This window comes from Bison bison, unplaced genomic scaffold, assembly GCF_000754665.1.
Source record: "Bison bison bison isolate TAMUID 2011002044 unplaced genomic scaffold, Bison_UMD1.0 scf7180017864172, whole genome shotgun sequence".
Lineage (NCBI taxonomy): Eukaryota > Metazoa > Chordata > Mammalia > Artiodactyla > Bovidae > Bison > Bison bison.
The window spans coordinates 1,880,559-1,901,862 of NW_011494744.1; the positions used below are offsets into that span (position 1 = coordinate 1,880,559).

At 37.0% G+C, this 21,304-nt stretch overlaps 1 protein-coding gene across 4 annotated transcripts in view; it reads right to left on the reverse strand.

The window, feature by feature from the left end:
* Positions 1 to 21,304, reverse strand: part of EXOC6 (exocyst complex component 6) — a 194,042-nt gene that overhangs the window by 84,004 nt on the left and 88,734 nt on the right. For all 4 annotated transcript variants that reach the window (XM_010842197.1, XM_010842194.1, XM_010842196.1 and 1 more), the window contains exons 15-17: positions 17,595 to 17,704; positions 8,844 to 8,955; positions 8,169 to 8,303 (exon numbers count right to left, since the gene is read on the reverse strand). In XM_010842197.1, the coding sequence (XP_010840499.1) occupies positions 8,169 to 8,303; positions 8,844 to 8,955; positions 17,595 to 17,704 (357 nt within the window). The remainder of the gene's footprint in view (positions 1 to 8,168; positions 8,304 to 8,843; positions 8,956 to 17,594; positions 17,705 to 21,304) is intronic.

Here is a 21,304-nt window from a genome sequence, read left to right on the forward strand (position 1 = left end):
CAGCCATTTTGCTTTTTTGCATTTCTTTTTCTTGGGGATGTTGTTGATTCCTGTCTCCTGTACAATGTCACGAACCTCATTCCATAGTTCATCAGGCACTGTGTCTATCAGATCTAGTCCCTTAAATCTATTTCTCACTTCCACTGTAAGGCATTTGATTTAGGTCATACCTGAATGGTCTAGTGGTTTTGTCCACTTTCTTCAATTTCAGTCTGAATTTGGCAATAAGGAGTTCATGATTCAAGCCACAGTTAGTTCCCGGTCTTATTTTTGCTGACTGTATAGAGCTTCTCCATCTTTGGCTGCAAAGAATATAATCAATCTGATTTCGGTGTTGACCATCTGGTGATGTCCATGTGTAGGGTCTTCTCTTGTGTTGTTGGAAGAGGGTGTTTGCTACGACCAGTGTGTTCTCTTGGCAGAACTCTATTAGCCTTTGCCCTGCTTCATTCTGTACTCCAAGGCCAAATTTGCCTGTTATTCCAGGTGTTTCTTGACATCCTACTTTTGTATTCCAGTCCCTTATAATGAAAATGACATCTTTTTTGGGTGTTAGTTCTAGAAGGTTTTGTAGGGTTCATAGAACTGTTCAGCTTCTTCAGCATTACTGGTCGGGGCATAGACTTGGATTACCATGATATTGAATGGTTTGCCTTGGAAACAAACAGAGATCATTCTGTCATTTTTGAGATTGCATCCAAGTACTGCATTTCGTACTCTTTTGTTGACTATGATGGCTACTCCATATCTTCTAAGGGATTCCTGCCCACTGTAGTAGATATAATCGTCATCTGAGTTAAATTCACCCATTCAAGTCCATCTTGATTCCTAGAATGTTCAGTTCACTGATTTCTAGAATGTTGATGTTCACCCTTGTCATCTCATGTTTGACCCACATCAGTGGTAAAAACCTGTGTTGGCCTGTCAGCGAACACAGCAGGGACAGAATGAGTTGGCACTCCTTTAAAGCCATATTCCCAGAGAATTATCATTATTTGATCTATCTGGTGATTGCCTGGAAGACTCCACTTGCAGAGATGTCCTTTACATGACCTAAAAACAGGATTGTCGAGAGCAAAAAGGCTTTTTCCTGGGAGCATTTGTTAAAAACAATTAGAGGCAATTGCGTAACATCACAGACACTTTAGGTGGCAGATAACAACTAGGGTACACACTAAGCGAACCAAAAAGCTTAAAAGGAAAAACTTGGGAATGAAATGTCCATAGATGGCTTTGAAAAGCTCTGACGTATTCCTGGGAAGCTAGAAGACTGTGTACACGTGTAGGGCTGTGAACATACTCCAGAAAGACCTGAGAAAGCTCTAAGCTCTCATTTATAGCTGACCCTGAAGTTCTGTGTAAGAAGGACGTGAAGGTTAACGCAGAGGTGTCAAATGCCTGATTGCTGAAGGCATGCCCCAATAAATACAGAGAGTCCCTCAAAAAGACTGGGAGACTGATTGGTTCCAGATTTTTATGGAAATCTGTGTCCAATCATTAGCTGGTCACTAAGCTAACTAAGCAGAGACTTCAGTGGCCACAGATGACAAAAAATACAGACTTTACAGAATTAATTCAGAAAAGTCATGAAACAACCAACCATCTACCAGGAAGAAACAACAAACCTTGGGGAGAAAGGAGAATCTGATTATCAGAATTGCCACATTACAATACGACTTTATTTTTAATTTTCTTTGGCATATAATTGATTTACAATGTTGTGTTAGTTTCAGATGTACAGCAAAGTAAATCAGTTATACATACATATCCACTCTTTTTTAAGATTCTTTTCCCATATAGGCCATTACAGAATATTGAGTAGAGTTCCCTATGCTATAGAGTAGGTTCTAATTAGTTATCTATCGGAGTGTGCATATGTCAATCTCAATCAATATGTCAATCTCAATCTCCCAGTTTCTCTCTCCCCCACTTATCCCCTGATAACCATAAGTTTGTTTTCCACATCTGTGATTCTACTTCTGTTTTGTAAATAAGTTCATTTGTACCTGCTTTTAAGGTTTCACATATATGTGATATCGTATGGTATTTATCTGTGTCTGACTTACTTCACTCAGTATGACAATCTCTAGATCCATCCATGTTACATTATCTTAAATGTCCAGATTTCAATAAAATTTGAAAGTTGCACAAAGAAACAAGAAAGTATGAGACACTGGACTTATAAGACAAAGGTTTTAAATCAGTCTTTAAAATAATCAAAGAACTAAAGGAAAATATGAGAACAATACCTGACAAAATTAAGTATAAAGAGATAGAAACTACTTGAAAATAAAGAACCGAATAGAAATTCTGTAGTTGAAAAATACAATAAATGAAACAAACAAAAAAATCACTCCAGGAGTTCAACAGCACATCTGAGCAGGCAGAAGACAAAAATTTGATCAACAATATAAACCAACTAGGCCTAACAGACATCTATTGAACATTCAACGTTAGCAGACCGTGCATCAGTCCCAAATGAACAAGGGACACTATCCACAACAGAGCAAATGTTAGGTCATAGAACAAACCTTTAAAGCAAGGTTCCCCAACCAGGCCATCTAGCAGGAAGTGAACAGATGTGAACCTAAAATTGTCCACCTCCCACTTCACCCCGTCCCCACCTGTGGAAAAGCTGTCTTTCATGAAAAAAGTCCCTGGTGCCAAAAAGCTAGCACTGGGGCTTTAAAAGACTGATATCATACAAAGTATGATCTCTGACTACAATGGAATGGATATTTCTGGCAAAACTAATACTTATTGGAAATCCCCTGGTGGTCCAATGGTTGAGACTCCATGCTTTCACTGCTGAGGACACAGGTTCAATTTCTGGTCAGGGAACTATTATCCCACAAACCATGCATCATGGCCAAAAAGCAAAACACACACACACAAAAACCTAATACTATTTAAATTCATGTCTTGACTAAGAGGAGACCTAAGTATCACTCACCATTATCAGTCACATACATTTGAACACAACTTAACCTAAGGTATTTGTATCATGTCCTATGAATTAAAGCAGTATAAAGACACTGAGACATCTTTCACCCTCAAGGATCTCACAATTCAGGAAGAGAATCAATACTACAAAACATGATTAGTGCTGCTGCTGCTGCTAAGTCACTTCAGTCATGTCCGACTCTGTGCGACCCCATAGACGGCAGCCCACCAGGCTCCCCCGTCCCTGGGATTCTCCAGGCAAGAATACTGGAGTGGGTTGCCATTTCCTTCTGCACACTACTGAAGTTCAATCCCTTGGGTTGGGAAGATCCCCTGAAGAAGGGAATGGCTACCCACTCCAGTATTCTTGCGTGGAGAACTCCATGGACAGAGGAGCTTGGCAGCCTACAGTCCATGAGGTTGTGAAGAGTCGGACACAACTGAGTGAAGAACATTTTCACTTTCATCAGAGGAATAAAACAAAGCAGGCTGAGGGACTTCCCTGGTGGTCCAATGGTTAAGACTCTGAGCTCCCCAAGCAGAGGCCTGAGTTCGATACATGGTTGGGGAACTAAGATCCCACATGCCTCTGGCCAAAAAACCAAAACATAAAACAGAAGCAGTATTGTTACAAATTCAGTAAAGGCTTTTTTTTTAAAAAAAAAAAGGTCCACATCAAAAAAATCTTAAAAAAAAAAGAAAAAGAATAGAAGGAAAGAAGCACACAAAAAGATTTCATTATATCTTTTTTTTGTATTTATACACTAGAATACACTGAGTTATTTGGTAAGATATTTCTAAAAAAATGATCACTAATTATCACTTACGAGACTGTTAGGAAAATCAGTTTGGACTTCTGAGAGAGTAGTACTACAGGTGAAACCAAAACACTCTCAATCCTTATGATCTGATTAGAAAGTCAAGAACACATCAACTAACTCCTAAATTAAATTTTAAATGAATCAGCTTATAAACAAAGCAACTAATTTCTTCTTTGCTTCTTAAGGGACTTCCCAGGTAGCACAGTAGTAAAGAATCTGCCTGCCAATGCAGGAGGTGTTAAGAGATGCAGGTATGATCCCTGGGTCAGGAAGATTCCCTGGAGTAGGAAATGACAACCTACTCCAGTATTCTTGCCTGGGGAATTTCATGGACAGAGGAGCCTGGCGGGGGTCCCAAAGAGTTGGACATGAATGAGTGCACGCAGGCACATGTGTGTATGTGCGCGTGCGCACACGTACGCGCACGCGCACGCACACACACACACACGCACACACACACACTGCTTGTTAAAGAAATAGTGCCCTCTGGAGGCAGAAACATATCTCACATAACTTAACTTTTTAATTTCAACGTACAAAAATTAAGTGATATCATACTATCAGCGGTTCTTGACCACAGATGTGCTACAAAATCACTCAAAGAACTATTTTAAACAGATATATGCACAAACTCCATGCTAGTCCTCATAGACTACAAGCATATGTGTTTTAAATAAAAGATAAGTAGTAATATCACTGAAAATTTTAGTAAACATCTATGATTTATCATCTACTATCTTTTCTCCCTTCTTGGAAAAGTCTGCAAATATATTTTGGAAAAATCACTCTGCCCCCATTCACAGCTCTATTTGGTCTGGAGAGAACTGAATCTCTATCTAGTGCCAAGGATGGATACTGATGAGCTGATCATCCTCTTAACTCACAGGGAGTTCCACAGCAGCTAGCTATCTGCTTTTAGATTGATAGAGCATGAGGATATAAGGTTTAAAATTGTGACCTCGCAGCTATTTTGCTACTAGAGAAGAAAACCTACAGCTGCCATTATAGGCTGAACACGAGGCCCAAACTACAAAAAGCGGAGTTAAAAATTAAAAGATGGAGGGACTATGGACACTCAATTCTACTTTAGGTTTTCCTAAGTTGTCATTCTCTGTATTTGCCTATTACTCCAATTTTGGTGGCAGCAGTGTGGTCTGTGATTTCACTTCTCTGAAAGATCAAGGAAGAGTTGTTGATATTTTCACAATCTTCTCAGCTTTTCACTTGTCAGGACAGAGTGACAACTTCCTAGCTCTTTACATGCCAGACTGGAAAAATGGAAGCCTGTGTTCATTTTTTAATTGAGCTATATCTATTTATAATTAGTGCCTGTATAAATTGTATATGTTTATATATGAATGTTATTTTTTTAAGTGTTTTTTAGAGTCCATGTACCATGCCCTTGCTCCACAGGAGGAAAATTTCAAGTCCTTAATCAAAGATAATTTACCACTATCACTTTAGCCATAATAAAAAAAAAATTTGCTACATACTCATCAACAGATTAAAAAAGGCAAACTGATGAAGATCACAAGTATATACTTTCTAGGCACTTACACCTGCAATCACTGCCAGGACTCAAAAGGAAAGAACTCTTCAGGGCGGCAGGTTGGAAATGCTTCATGGAGCAAAGTTAGAGAGCTCTGAAGCCAAAGAGAAAGAATTGGGCCATTCCTCTACTACACAGATTAAAAGGGGAATGCTATTCCCGCTTTCCCCTCTGTTCTGATGCAAATCTTTCTAGTTAGAAGTCTTATATTAGCTTCAAGTAACTCTCAGTGTGGGTCCACGTTAATTTAAAAAAAACTGCAGTACTGCTGAAGGGCAGGAACCATTTACTTTATCACTCACAGATTTAGTACAATGAAAGGCAAGCTAACGAGACAGTCTACACAGTATTTCATAAAGTAAACAAATATATAAAATCACGCACTTTGTATATGCATATGTGGGATTTTGGAGTATGGGTAATGGATGTATGGGTAAAAGGACCATGCATACAAGTGCTTATTTCTATAATCATTAAGTAACGTAATAGGAATATGCTTGATCAGGCCATTGGACTGAAAAGAATTAGGCTGAAGAGGTTAACTAAGCAATCCATGCTAATGTCTGTAATCAAAACTGTACTTTAATCATCTACAGACTACTCACTATGAATGGAAATTCCCCCAATCTCCCTCAGGAATTCACTTTAATATTGATTTACCAATTCTCCCTGTTGAATTGCTTTCTTGTATCACAGTTTAAGATAAATAATTCCTCTTGAAACAGATTAAAGGCAGAACTGAAGAACACTTAATCTTCATATATTGAGCTTGAAATAGCTCTTGTTTTTATATCATCAAACAGAAACGGTTTCCTAAGTTCTGTGTGAAAATAAAAAATAAACAATAAAAAATAAGGATGCTCTACTATTTGTACAAGCTGAACTTGATTTCCTGATTTCCAAGAAAAGTCAAGGAGTATATCTTATGACAGTTGTACTTTCAGCTAAATATCTACAACTTAAGGACCACTGGCAATATGGACCAGAGCTAACACTTCTAAATTTCCTCCCAACAGGATGATTCTGAAAAGTGTATGTAGTTCCAGGATTCCTTAATCTAAAGCATCATGTTCCAGTATCTGTGGCACTCTGACTTACAACTGGTAATAAAAATTGCTTGACGATCCCTTGATCAATGCATTTCATGTTTTAATCAGAGTATAGGGTTAGCCTATTAAATATAATGCGAATCGTTAAATATGCTTACAATTCCAGTCCCCAGTAAATCCCTTCTTGACAGCATATGAGTAACACATGGACATAAGGACAGAAAACAATAAAGAAAGAGGATTGTATAAAATCTAACATTGAAGCAAAGAATCAATCAGCCTGTGGATAAATAAATGTTCATAAACTTGTGGAATCTCCTTCTATATTATGGTACTTATTATATCATATTTTCAAGTGTATTTTTACAGTTTTCCCTCCTGAGCTCCTTGAAGGCAGGGATTTATTTCTCTATTTTCAGCACCTAACAGAGCGCTCGGAGCACAGATCATGTACAACAAATGGCACTGCGCTAAGTATCCCCTTTAATCCTCATAATAACTGTATGACACAGATAATATATTACTACTCTAATTTTATAGATGATAAACCCAGGAGTCATTAAAATGAAAGAATGTGGCAAAGTCACACAGTAGTCTAACTCCAGAGTATATGCTTGCAATTATTGTACTATTTGCTGCTGTTCACTCAGTCAAGTCCAACTCTTTGTGACCCCTAGACTGCAGCATGCCAGGCTTCCCTGTCCTTCACCTTCTTCTGGAGCTTGCTCAAACTCATGTCCATTGAGTCGGTAATGCCATCCAGTCATCTCATCCTCTGTCATCCCCTTCTCCTCCTACCTTCACCCTTTCCCAGAATCAGGGGCTTTTCCAGTGAGTCAGTTCTTCGTATCATGTAGCCAAAGTATTGGAGCTTCAGCGTCGGCATCAGTCCCTCCAATGAATATTTAGGATTGATTTCCTTTAGGATTGACTGGTTTGCTCTCCTTACAGTCCAAGGGACTCTCAAGAGTCTTCTCCAACACCACAGTTCAAAACTGAATAAATGAATGCCTGTTTTGTCCACTCAGATATCATCTGCATTTGTGTCTTATGGATCAGGATGACTACATGTGCTCAAGAATCATCAGAGGAGCACATCTGGGGCTCAGGCTGCTAATTTTAGGAAACTAAGGGTCTTCTCCTGACTTAACACTTTCAAAGTCTGATTACTGTTAACGTTAGTTATATCTAAATACAAGTATTCTGAATTTCTAAAATATAAGTGATTATACTATGATCTTAAGGGATAAACTGGGTAATTTATCATGACTTCCCAGGTGGCACAGTGGTAAAGAATCCACATGCCAATGAAAGAGATGCAAGGGACATGGGTTTGATCCCTGCATCTGGAAGATTCCCTGGAGAAGGAAATGGCAACCCACTCTAGTATTCTTGCCTGGGAAATCCCATGGAGAGAGGAACCTGGCTGGCTATGGTCCATGAGGTCACAAAAAAGTCGGATATGACCAAGCGACTGCTGCTGCTGCTGCTAAATCGCTTCAGTCGTGTCCAACTCTGTGCGACCCCATAGACGGAAACCCTCCAGGTTCCCCTGTCCCTGGGATTCTCCAGGCAAGAACACCGGAGTGGGTTGCCATTTTCGTCTCCAATGCATGAAACTGACAAGTGAAAGTGAAGTCGCTCAGTTGTGTCCAACTCCTAGCGACCCCATGGACTGCAGCCTACCAGGCTCCTCTGTCCATGGGATTTTCCAGGCAAGAGTACTGGAGTGGGGTGCCATTGCCGTCTCCAAAATGTCTGCTTACAGTGACTGAAATAAAAACTTTTGGTCAGATTTTTACATACCTTAAAAGTAGAAAGTCCATAAAGTCTTGTGGTATGGACAGTTTCTTGAGAAATATTTGTAATATTAGTTATAAAGTCCTCAAGGTATTTGCAGGCTTGTTCTAGGTGTGTGGTATTTATGATGATTTGCACTAGCTAGAAAATAGAAAATATCTTCAGTAAAATGCAGGTTACATGTATATACAAAGTCATTACATTTTTAAAAATAGGATTATTACTTTCAGCAACTGCACCATTTCTGCATAATTATAGCAGAAATTATAGCAATTAATACAACTGATTATCTGGTATCAAAAGCCTGCTACAAATACTGCTTATGAATGCTATCATTAAAAAAAATAGTCTATCAATTAATTTCAAATAACTTTTCAAGATACTTTTTCAGATTTTATACATTCACAAAGTTAAAAAAGAGTATTTTCACTTCATGTAAAGTCTGACAAACATAAATCTCCATATATCTTCTAACATCTTCAACTACCCACTATTCTCCATGTAAACCCTTTTCCCTCATATCACTTGAATTTACAATGAGACTTTTGTTTTAAAACAAATCCACTTCTATCAATAAATTTAAAATGAAAAGTTAGTTTTATGGGATGATGTTCAGCAATAAATTTATAATAATTGTTTCATACAATGAAACATTTAGCTATAAATATCTTTTTAACCTACCTCTGTCAAACCTATATGAGGTTTTTTAATAAGATTCAGTAAACAGCTACTCAAAGTTCTGGTCAGCAGCAGATTTGTAGATTTTCTAAGCATATCATCTATTTCTGTTGAGCTGAAAACAAAGGTTGATATCATTAAGCTTTCCACAAGGGTTATAGTTAGTTTCCTAAATAATTTAATGCAATTTACTAAAGTAACTTGCTCCAATTTTTTAATATTGTTATATGAATTACAATCATTCATATTTATTAACTCACATATTTCAATTCAACTTAGTTTCATAAAAAGGATACTTGCCATAAATGAAAATGTTCATTTATAGAAAAATTTAATTGTATTCAATTAACTGTTACAGTAAAACCATAGGGTACTTAGTATAAGGAAATAAAACTTCTTAAATTATGACTCCACTGTGTGACAGCCAATGACACTTTATATATGTGTATATAAAGACACTTTATATACACTATAGTTAAAATTATTTTTAAAATACAAATTGATGTGAACTGTCTGGATATAATTAATTGCTAGATTCAATTTTAATATAACTAAGCTATCCATTTCCACTGAGTTTCTTTTTTTAAAGATTTAAAGAAATTAACTGCCTTACACTAGTTTTAATTTGGGAGAGGGAGGAACTAACCTTATGTTTCTTAGCATCCTAAACATTGCTAAAAAAGGACTAAAAAGACTATTTTCTTCTAACCACTAGGCCTTTAATTTAAGTAAATAGTGATATATTTTTTTGGTATACAGCCGCATAACCAAAACAATTAAGCTGTGTCCTAGATCAAGTTTTCACAGTCTTAGCACTACTGACATACATACAGGCTAGACAGTTCTTTGTTGTAGGGCTGTCTTGTACCATTGAAAGATGCGTAGCAGCATCCCTGGCCTCCATCCGCCTGATGCAGGTAGCATTCTTTCCCCTAGTCGTGACAACCCAAAATGTCTCTAGATGGTATCAGATATACCTTGGGGGAAAAAACTGCCCCAACTGAGACTCACTGACTCAAATACAGTCTAACATTTTAATTTTAGCACCCTTTTACTTTTTATTAAAATATTACTCTTACAAATCTACGAAGCACAAATATTTACTAGTTTATATTAATATTTATTTTAAATATGCAAATAGAGCATGATTTGATAAATCACAGGTAATTTTCACTACTATCCTAATGTTCTCCATTTTAATGCAGGTATTCTTCAATTTCTGCCAACTCTAATTCTGGCAGACCTGAGGAGACTATGTCTCTCTGATTCTTTTTATCTAAAGCCAAGACTGCCCAGGCAATGTATATAATTTCAGTAGGGATTCAGGGTTACACAGCAGCAAACTAACAGAAAACTCTAATCTATCAATAGTGTCCCTAGAACAAGCAACGTACTCACGCTGATAAAAAGGAGGTGGTTGCCAACTCCTCTGGTTTCTTTTCTGACACACTCAAAATTATGCTTAAAGACACCCTGTATAGCATCCTTTTCAGATGAAAAGTTATCCATGACAGATAATGTCTTTTATTTCCCCTGAACTTCCTTGAATGCTGAATCAACACGTCTTTTTCTTCCATAAGTAAAAGCAGAGAAAGAAAACCTATCAGCACCTATGGCCTATTGGTACTGGTAAGATTTACCCAACAATCACCAGGATTTCCCCCACAAGGCTTTTATCCTAACTGAGCCAATTTTTCCCTTAACTCCTTGTCTTTTGAGATTATAACTTGAACTCTTCCTAATTTTTAAATAGCATTTCACAGTAATTAAATCTTAATATACAATGAATCTCCTAAATTATGCTACAGCTTAACCTTTTATGAAAGCTGAAAATTTCTTAAAGGTCATATTAGATCCAGATGTTTCCTCTGCAACCAAATAACTGAGACTTTGGAGTTTCTTCATGAAGTCATTTCATCACTGGCCCTGCTTTTATTCACATATAAAAAGAAACCCAAACATTTTTACTATAAGAGCTCTAAAGCATCTCCTTGTTCTAAAAATTTAACTGCAAAATGTTTAAACATAATAAAAGAGCTTTAAACACACAAAGTTATTTTCTATAACTCTTTTACTGACAAATTAAAAAAAAAAAGCAACGCCAGTAGCTCAATTTTAGGTCACAGATATAAATTTTTTAAATAAAAATACATGTCAGAAAGCTGATAATCAAGAATAAATTTATATACTTTCATATTAACTATGCTGTTTCTGTATTCTGAGGTAGTTATTACTTCATTAACAAAATGAAAATAGGCAATGTACTTAGTAAAGCTAATTTTTTAAAAACGTAAGCATAAATGCCCTGCAAGATGAATAACACAGTATAAGAGTTAATGAGAACTGAATACTGAAGTAACAAAATGACAATATTTTTATCAAGAAGAGAAGGAAAAACTAGACAATGTTTCCTGCTGTAGCATTAATATACAACATTTACCTTTTAGAATACTAGGAGTTCATAGGTAAAAAGAGTCAGAACTGAAGGGGAAGTAGGGAAGCTTTTGGGAAAATTACACATAATATTGTGACTAATGGCTTTTATCTTTGGTATTACAAATGCTGTAAAAAAATCAAATAACAATAGAAATCCACTGCCTCTCCTCTGTAAAGAAACAAAATAAAAGTTAATTCTAAGATGCTAAATTTCTATACTTCCTACCAATTAACAATATCTTAACTAAGTATCAGTCCTGTATTTCAGGAATCAACAGATTAGATTAGATAATAAAAAATACTTGTCAGGATATACATATTATACATGATACCCAGTGTTAAAGTAATATATATTTAAAGGAAAAATGAGGAGGACCAGTTTATAAATTCAGGATTGCAGCTTCAAGAATAATTCTACAATATAACATTTGAGCCAAGTTGTAGGATGACTGTTGAGATACTCCTTTTTTCTCCTTTTCACTTGCATACTTTACCCCAAAGTAAAAAATGAATGTATGCATCGTTGTTTTCAAAGGTAACTATAACCAGAATCAATTTGAGTGTATATAAACAAAGTTAAGTCCACCCAAGTGTAAGTCAAATTCTTTTTTGTCCCTTAACTTTGTCATCCAATTATTCATAAATACTCTAATTTTAGGGCCCCTAAACACTTTTTTGAGTGTGTGTGTATGTGTGTGTGCAATGCCTTTCTATTAATTATACTGAATGAGTTTTACTAGATAATTCTTATATGGATAATTTCATACATGCATTTAAGATAAAGACAAATCTGATATGCACAGATTTATCATAAATACCACAAAAGCGCCATCTACCAAGAGCATAATTAAAACAAAAAAACCAAAGAATATTAAAAAACCCAAAGAATATCTAAAATCATGATATTAAATTGATAAAAATTCACTTTATACATGGAAAATTATTCATATGAAACAATTCAGGTGAATCAAAGACAGTTATAAATTGTGCAAACTCAGGAGTGCAATAAAAATCTCTGAATCAAATAATGTAGCTGATGGCATTCAGTTAATGAATATAAAATAATGCTAAACAGTCCATCTAAAGTCAATCTGGAATCATGATCTGTTGTTATGGTATCAGTGAAAATGAAAGTGAAAAGTCACTCAGTCGTGTCTGACTCTTTGTGACCCCATGAACTACACAGTCCTGGGGACTATACAGTCCCCAGGGACTATATATCTCCTCCTGGAGAAGGGAAAGGCTACCCATTCCAGTCTTCTGGCCTGGAGACTATACAGTCCATGGAATTCTCCAGGCCAGAAGAATGGAATGGGTAGCCTTTCCCTTCTCCAGGAGATCTTCCCAACCCAGGGATTGAATCCAGGTCTCCCACATTGCAGGCGGATTCTTTAACAGCTGAGCCACAAGGGAAGCCCCATGGTATCAGAATCACTACCAAATTGATTATATATTTCTAAAAATAGCTTGTTAACTACACTGATTCATAAAATGTGTGACTTGTGATATTGACAATGAGAGAAACTTGCATAGATAACTATCTTTTATAGCATGAAACATTTCTCATTGACATTCTGAATCTCTACTACAAAGTGATATGGGGGAAAAAAAGACATATCAAATGATATGACAAAAACAAGGAAATCACTAGATATGAAAGAATCATTTGATTTGAGCAATCAAAATATATGTTTTGTAATACACTTTGTGTTTTGAATTAAAATAGTAAATGCAAACATTTTGTTAGCATTTTGTTATATGAAGTTCTTTCTATCCCCAAATAGTGAATTGGGAGTTGAAATGCAAGTTTTTTATAGTCTTCATTCTGGAACAAATTCACATGACAGACAGTAAAGCTAATAGGTGATTTAGTTACTATAATTTAGGTTTTCAAGTTCAAAAGATAGCACAAAAAAACCTGAGAATGAAACACTGTATTGTTTTAGTCGCTAAGTTGTGTCCACCTCTTTGTGACCCCATGGACCGTAGCCTACCAGGCTTCTCTGTTCATGCAATTTCCCAAGCAAGAATACTGGAGTGGGCCGCCATTTCCTTTTCCATAGGATCTTCCTGACCCAGGGATCGAACCCGCATCTCCTGTGGCTCCTGCACTGGCAGGCAGATGCTTTACCACTGAGCTACCAGGGAAACCCAGTGCTCTTTTTAGATATTTTAGATATTTAGATATATAGTGTATATAAGTCAGATGGTTCAGTGGTAAACAATCTGCCTGCCAATGCAGGAGCTGAAGGAGATGTAGGTTCGACCCCTGGGTTAAGAAGATCCCCTGGAAAAGGAAATGGCAACCCACTCCAGCATTCTTGCTGGGATAATCCCATGGACAGAGGAGCCTGGCAGGCTACAGTCCATGTGGTAGGTAGCAAGAGTCAGACACGACTGAGTGACTGAACATACATGCAGGTATATATGTCAAACCCAATCTCCCAATTCATCCCACCCCCCACTTCTGCCAGTGGTAACCATAACTTTGTTTTGTAATCTATGCCTGTATTTCAGCTTTGCAAGTAAGCTCATCTGAATTATTTTTCTAGATTCCATATATAAGCAGTGTTGTATGGTATTTGTCTTTCTTTTTCTGACTTACTTCACTCTGTATGACAGTTTCTAGGACTATCCATGTTGCTGCAAATGCCACTGCTTTCTTCCTTTTATGGCTGAGTAATATTTCATTATATATATGCACCGTATCTTCTTTATCCACTCCTCTGTTGATGGACATTTAGGTTGCTTCCATGTCCTGACTATTGTAAATAATATTCCTAAACACTTTTTATATGTTTGTTCCTTTTCACCACTACTGATTCTGACTACTTCAAGTCTTTCTTCATCTGTCTTGAGCCACTGCCTTTATCACTTCAACATGACTATTTCTTCATCCCCTCCAAACTACCATACACATTGAGGCCAGAGTAAACTTTCTAAAATATTCCTCCAGTCATGTCATTTTTTAGTTTAAAATACTTCAACAGTTCCCCAAAGCCTGCAAATAAAATATAAACACTCCCAGCTCTAGTCCCACATCTGATACTGTAGTAATCCATCCTGTTTTATGCCTTATGTGCCTACCATGCGCCAAGCTACACTGAGTGCTCTATATACATACATCACTTCATTTAATTCTTAAAATAAACTATGAGTTATTTCTCTCATTTTATAAATGAGGAAACTACAATTTGATTGCCCAAGGTCCTACTACAGTGTGTCAGCATCAAGACTCAAACTAAGATGTAAGTCTGAAGCTTATGGTCTTAACTACTACACTATACTGCCTCTTTTAGATTAGAACTTTTAAATGGAAAAATAAAAGGAAAAAAAATAGGTATAAATTTTGGCAGCTCTCAGACCATTAGAGCTCCACTATTGAAAACTACCATTGTAAAAAAGTTTGTAAAAAGTTTGTCATTCTGTTTCAATGAATACTCATTTGTATCCATTGTTTTCCAATGCTGAATGATAACAGTGTGTTATGTTGTACAGTTCAGAGAATACGTTACTTCTAGTTAGTTTTATGATTGCAGTTATAAGCTAATGTCTTTAAAACATATCTTTAGAAACTACAGTATAAGAGGCTAGTAGAGTATGATGAGGCAGTGGTTCTTAGAGCACATCAGAATCCCCCAGAGAACTTGAGTGAAGCCAAGGGTCCCATCCTCAGTTTCTAATTCAGTAGGTCTGCTGCTGCTGCTGCTGCTGCTAAGTCACTTCAGTCGTGTCCAACTCTGTGCGACCCCATAGACAGCAGCCCACCAGGCTCCCCTGTTCCTGGGATTCTCCAGGCAAGAACACTGGAGTGGGTTGCCATTTCCTTCTCCAATGCATGAAAGTGAAAAGTCAAAGTGAAGTCGCTCAGTCGTGTCCGAATCTTAGCGACCCCATGGACTGCAGCCCACCAGGCTCCTCCATCCATGGGATTTTCCAGGCGAGAGTACTGGAGTGGGGTGTCATTGCCTTCTCCATCAGTAGGTCTAAGGTTGCATTTCCAGCATTTTCCCATGTGATGCTAAGGCTGCTGGTCTGGGGACTATACTTTGAGAGTCATTGGCTTGTGAGAAACACACACTACAGAGTGCTATGTATTAGGTATTTGTATTCCTTTCCTTTCCTTTGCTCTCTAACTCATATTCTCTCAGAACAAAAATTAAGAAATCTTTTAAAGAATCCCTATGCACAAGAAAAAAGCAGTATGAAACCTAAAATCAGGTAACTCTTTTACCCTGGCAGAACACACATTTTATTTACTATTTATTTACACATTGTTTAAATCCAAAATAGTGGTAGCTTACCATAAGAGACACACATACAACAAGAAAAAAACAACTGTCATTGGCCTCACTGTTTTGGCCTGAAAAATACCTATTTATTTGAACTGCCTTCATGCCTTTTTATGACTTAAAATTCAGAAGAGGTCCATACTGAAAATGATTATTGCTATTAAGTATATGAATTCAGAAAAGTGGATTTCAAAAAGGAAGACATGAAAGCTAGCATCACCACTCTCTCCTCCAGAGCATTCCCAATTACAAATATATTATATGACTATAATGCAGGGTCCATCTAGGTAGCCAGATATTTTCACTAATTTGGGAGTCAGAAGAACTGCTCCTTTATGACACATCTCATACTAGCTGGGTCATTCTGGATGAGGATGATATAGCCTCTTTGAGTCTCAGTTTCCTTATGTGCAAAACAAGGATATCACATTTCCCATATCTATAAATGTTGGGTATTGCCTTCATCACACCAGTTAAACGGTATTCTCTTTCCTATATAATTAATTTGGTTATAGGAACCAATAGATGTTTGTTGCTCTCCATTACTGAGCATGATACCAATTTGCTATTGCATTCTTTAGGTAGATATAGTGGCTCAGATGGTAAAGAATCTGCCTACAATGCAGGAGAACAGGTTCAATCTCTGGGTCAGGCAGATCCTCTGGAGAAGGGAATGGCAACCCACTACAGTATTCTCACCTGGAGAACCCCATGGACAGAGGACGCTGGTGGGCTCTGTACTGTAGTACATGGGGTCGCAAAGATTTGGACACGACTTAGTAACACTTTCATAGCATTATTTATTAATTCTCACTGATTTTGTTTGAATCTTCACTTTAAGCCTACTCAAGTAAAAACTATTAAGAATATTAGCTTTTTGACAAGTCAGTGAAATAAAGGAATATTATTTAGCCATTGGTAACCTGAGCAAGAGAGAAACTAAAATAAATAAGATCTAAACAACTAGAGAAAAAATAGAAGAGATACTGGTAAAACAGATTTAACAACAAACATAAGGTGAGAACTTTATTTAGTCCCTGATTCAAACATACTAGCTAAAAACAGACATTTGGGTGACAATTTAGAAACTACTGATATGGGCTAGAGAACAGATACTATGGAATAGTATTAATTTTGTTAAGTGTGTTAAACAATGAAATGTCCTTATTGTTTTTAGAAACACCTAAGTAGTGAGGGATAAAATGCCATTATTTCTAGAGTTTGATTTAAAATAATTCAGCAAATAAAACAGCTTATTATGGAAAAAGCATTTATTATGGTTAAATCAAAATGCTGAAAATACAGGAGTTTCTTTTCCTATTACCTCTACTTTTATATATATTTGAAGATTTACATAATGAAATGTCAAAAAATATGTACCATCAAATTTATATCAACCTAACCCTAAATGTCCGGAGAAGGCAATGGCACCCCACCCTAGTACTCTTGCCTACAAAATCCCATGGACGGAGGAGCCTGGTAGGCTGCAGTCCATGAGGTCGCTGAGAGTCGGACACAACTGAGCGACTTCACTTTGACTTTTCACTTTCATGCATTGGAGAAGGAAATGGCAACCCACTCCAGTGTTCTTGCCTGGAGAATCCCAGGGACGGGGGAGCCTGGTGGGCTGCCATCTATGGGGTCGCAGAGTCGGACATGACTGAAGCGACTAAAAAAAAACAACCCTAAATGCCACTAAAATGGGCTTGCCTGGTGGCTTAGATGATTAAGAATCTGCATGCAATGTGGGAGACCTGGGTTCAATCCCTGGGTTGGGAACATCCCCTGGAGAAGGGAATGGCAACCCATTCCAGTATTCTTGCCTGGAGAATTCCATGGACAGAGGAGCCTGGCGGGCTACAGTCTATGGGGTCAGACACAACTGAACAACTAAAACTTTCCTTCTACTAAAATATATAAGCCTTCCAACAAGGTACTAGTCCAATAAAGAGTCATGGCCTATAAACCAAATAATGTTTCACAAAAATAGCTTTGAAAAAGATACATTTCTCATTAGTAAACTTACCTCCGGTGTAGTGACTCTGAAAATTTAAGGCTGGCATAAATAAATTCTTTAACTTGAATATAAATATGAGGCACTGACTGAGACATGGGCAATTTCTTTGGGAAAGGTTGCTGTTGGAAGAAAAAAGAAGTTGATATTATTTCTGAAATTTTAGAAAAAGATATCCTAAACACCTCAAAAATGTAAAAATTAAATTTACTTCACATCTGAATTAATAGTTAATACCTGCATTTTAAAGTCTACTGTTATATTTCAATGTTATTTTTTAGATTTTAAGGAGAACCAAAATATTTCTGAAGAAAAAATACGGCAATTTATCTGTTTCTTAAATCATATTATCAGACTGCTAACAAGCACAGAAAGCAGATAACAATACCTCTACGTGTTCTGATGATAAGTATCCTACAGAAGATACATAACTACCTGTTTCTTTGCAGCCATAATACAAGAGTCAGTTTGTTGTGAAAGTTATGGGCCAGGTTCCTGGCTTAGTGTCATCAAATAATTCTAAGACTCCCTTCATTTGTTTGAATTGATGTCAATTCAAGAAGGTACCCATTTCATTCCATAACTCTTAGAATACCTTACAGCAGCTTTCTGGCCTGTATACCATCAAACACCAGAATGCAGCTAATGGTTTACAGTGTGCTTCTTGGTTAAAATGCCTTAACAGCCAACATCCACTAGCAAATTCTCAGCCCTAAAAGGTAAAACTCTTGAGGATTTTTACTAAGAGCCCTCTATTTACACTTTATGAAATCTAATCTTTACTTTTATCTTCACATGAATTGCAACTTAGTTTACATCATTGAAAGTACTCTCACCAAGGTCACCAATGACCTAGTAAATGTTAAATCCATGTGAAATGCCGGGCTGGATGAAGCACAAGCTGGAATCAAGACTGCCAGGAGATATATCAATAACCTCAGATATGCAGATGACACCACCCTAATGGCAGAAGGTGAAGAAGAGCTAACAAGCCTCTTGATGAAAGTGAAAGAGGAGAGTGAAAAAGTTGTCTTAAAACTCAACATTCAGAAAACTAAGATCATCTGGTCCCATCACTTCATGGCAAATAGATGGGGAAACAATGGAAACAGTGAGAGACTTTATTTTGGGGGGCTCCAAAATCACTGCAGGTGGCAACTGCATCCATGAAATTAAAAGACACTTGCTCCTTGGAGGGAAAGCTATGACCAACCTAGACAGCATATTAAAAAGCAGAGACATTACTTTGCCAACAAAGGTCCATCTAGTCAAAGCTATGGTTTTCCAGTAGTCATGTACGGATGTGAGATTTGAACTATAAAGAAGGCTGAGCACTGAAGAATCGATGCTTTTGAACTGCAGTGTTGGAGAAGACTCTTCAGAGTCCCTTGGACTGTCAGGAGATCCAACCAGTCCATCCTAAAGAAAATCAGTCCTGAATATTCACTGAAAGAACTGATGCTGAAGCTGAAACTCCTAATACTTTGGCCTTGGAAAAGCTCCTGATGCTGGAAAAGATTGAAAGCAGGAGGAGAAGGGGACGACACAGGATGAGAAGGTTGGATGGCATCACCGGCTTGATGGACATGAGTTTGAGCGAGGAGAAGGGGACGACACAGGATGAGATGGTTGGATGGCATCACCGGCTTGATGGACATGAGTCTGAGCAAGCTCCGGGAGTTGGTGATGGACAGGGAGCCCTGGCATGCTGCAGTCCATGGGGTCGCAAAGAGTTGAATATGACTGAGTGAGTGAACTGAACTGAATTGAACGAACTTTTCGTGTTAACTGATTTATCTGAAGAGTCTGACACAATGGGCCTCCTGCTTCTTAAATGACCTTTCCTTTTTTGGTATCTGTGACCTATACTGGTTTTCCTTTTATTTCTCTACCTTCTCTATATCTCCTCCTCTAGGTATGGTTCTATCCTATACCTTCTTTTCTTCTTACCATACATACTGTTTTTGGATAATCTCACCTACTCTCATCATGTGAGAGCCAATATCTCCCAAATCCACAATCTCGGCCCAATCTTTCTCCTGAAGTCCAAATGTGTGTATTAAGATACCACTGAACACGTCCATTTAGCTGTAACATTTGAGACATTCTCAACAGATCTCAAAGTGAAATAATCATCCCTTCTTTCTAAATCTGCTACTCTTTTATTTCCTATATTAGTGAATGCTTCCACCATCCAATGCAGAACCCTGGCTAGCATACTTGCCCCTCTATCTTCATCATCCCAAATAAGCAAATGATAATCAACTTCTGTCATTCTTATCTCTTAAATATCTCAAATCAAATTCCACAGCTATAACTCCCACTCAGGTCACCAATTTCTCTTGCCAAAATTACCAAAACAATCCCCAAGCTAGTCTCCCCACCTTACTCTTCTCCTATCCATTCTCCACACACTAGTCACAGAGATCTTTCTAAAACACAAATCCGATTAAGTATTTACTACTTGAAGACTGGGGGTGACTTCCTATAGCTGTCAGAGTAAAGGCTAAACTTCCTAACACTGTATAGAAGGTCTATTTATAGTCTGGCTGTTTCTACTTTATTTTTTGATCTTTATCTCTTGTACTTTATTACCTTGCCACTGATACTTTATACTACAGAATTACAGCTTTTTTTCCATTCTACTTGTCTTAATCCTTAGCATGGTCAACTTCTATGAATTGTAATTTCCCGTTTATTTTATCTATTCCTCTCTTGGCTACAAGTTCCTTGACAGTAGAGATGGAAAAACTAGCACATGGCACAGTGTCCATTAAACAGGAGGTAAATGATAAAGCCATAAATGAACATTTATTCTTAGGTACCTCCAGCAAAAAGCAGCTTACAAAAAGTTGGTAGTAAAGACATTTGCAGAGAGCAGTCTCTCTAAAACTGGTAAGTTCAACCTTTCCAAATGTAGGGACTAAATTAGGAGGACTACAAAAATCAAGTAAAGAGCTGCCATTCTTTAAAATCACTTTATAAACATGGAAGAGATAACTCACTTTCAATTAATGCTTTGCACAATAATTGAACAATATTAACTACTTCAAAGACATTTCAATAAGAATTTATTTTAATGACATTAAAGATAAAATGACTATGTTCTTATTTTAGCCAAAGGGTACTAGTTAAATTAGCACAGCTATCTGCAAAAATAGATATTTTTGCATGTATGTTCAGTCTTACTTTTCTCACTTGGTATTTCCACTGAAAATAGTAACTCAAGTTATTTGAAAGATAATTTTATATCTTTTAAAACTATTTTAATTGAAAATTATACTTAAGTTAGGAAAAAATAAGTATATACACAAACAACCAAGAGACTACTACAAAATAAGTTATGGGATTTCTAAGTTACCACATTTAAATTTTCCATGTGGCTTCTGCCTTAGTGATAGTTCTTTTAATGACAAATAATACACAAACCAATGAATACAATTCCTAACAAATTTAATCCTAAAATACCGTGGGATATACCCTACAAGCAAAGCCAAATATCCTTTTAACTATGAATCCATTTAGAATAGTTCAGTATAATTAGTAGAGATATTAGAGATTATTTAATTCAAAATTCTCATTAGACAAATAAGGCACAAATGCCCAAACAGGGTAAGTCACTCGCCCATAGTAAGCCACAGACAGATCCGGCACATGAATCCAGACCAAATCCAGTGCTATTTTTGCTGTTGTTTAGTCACTAAGCCATGTCCAACTCTTTT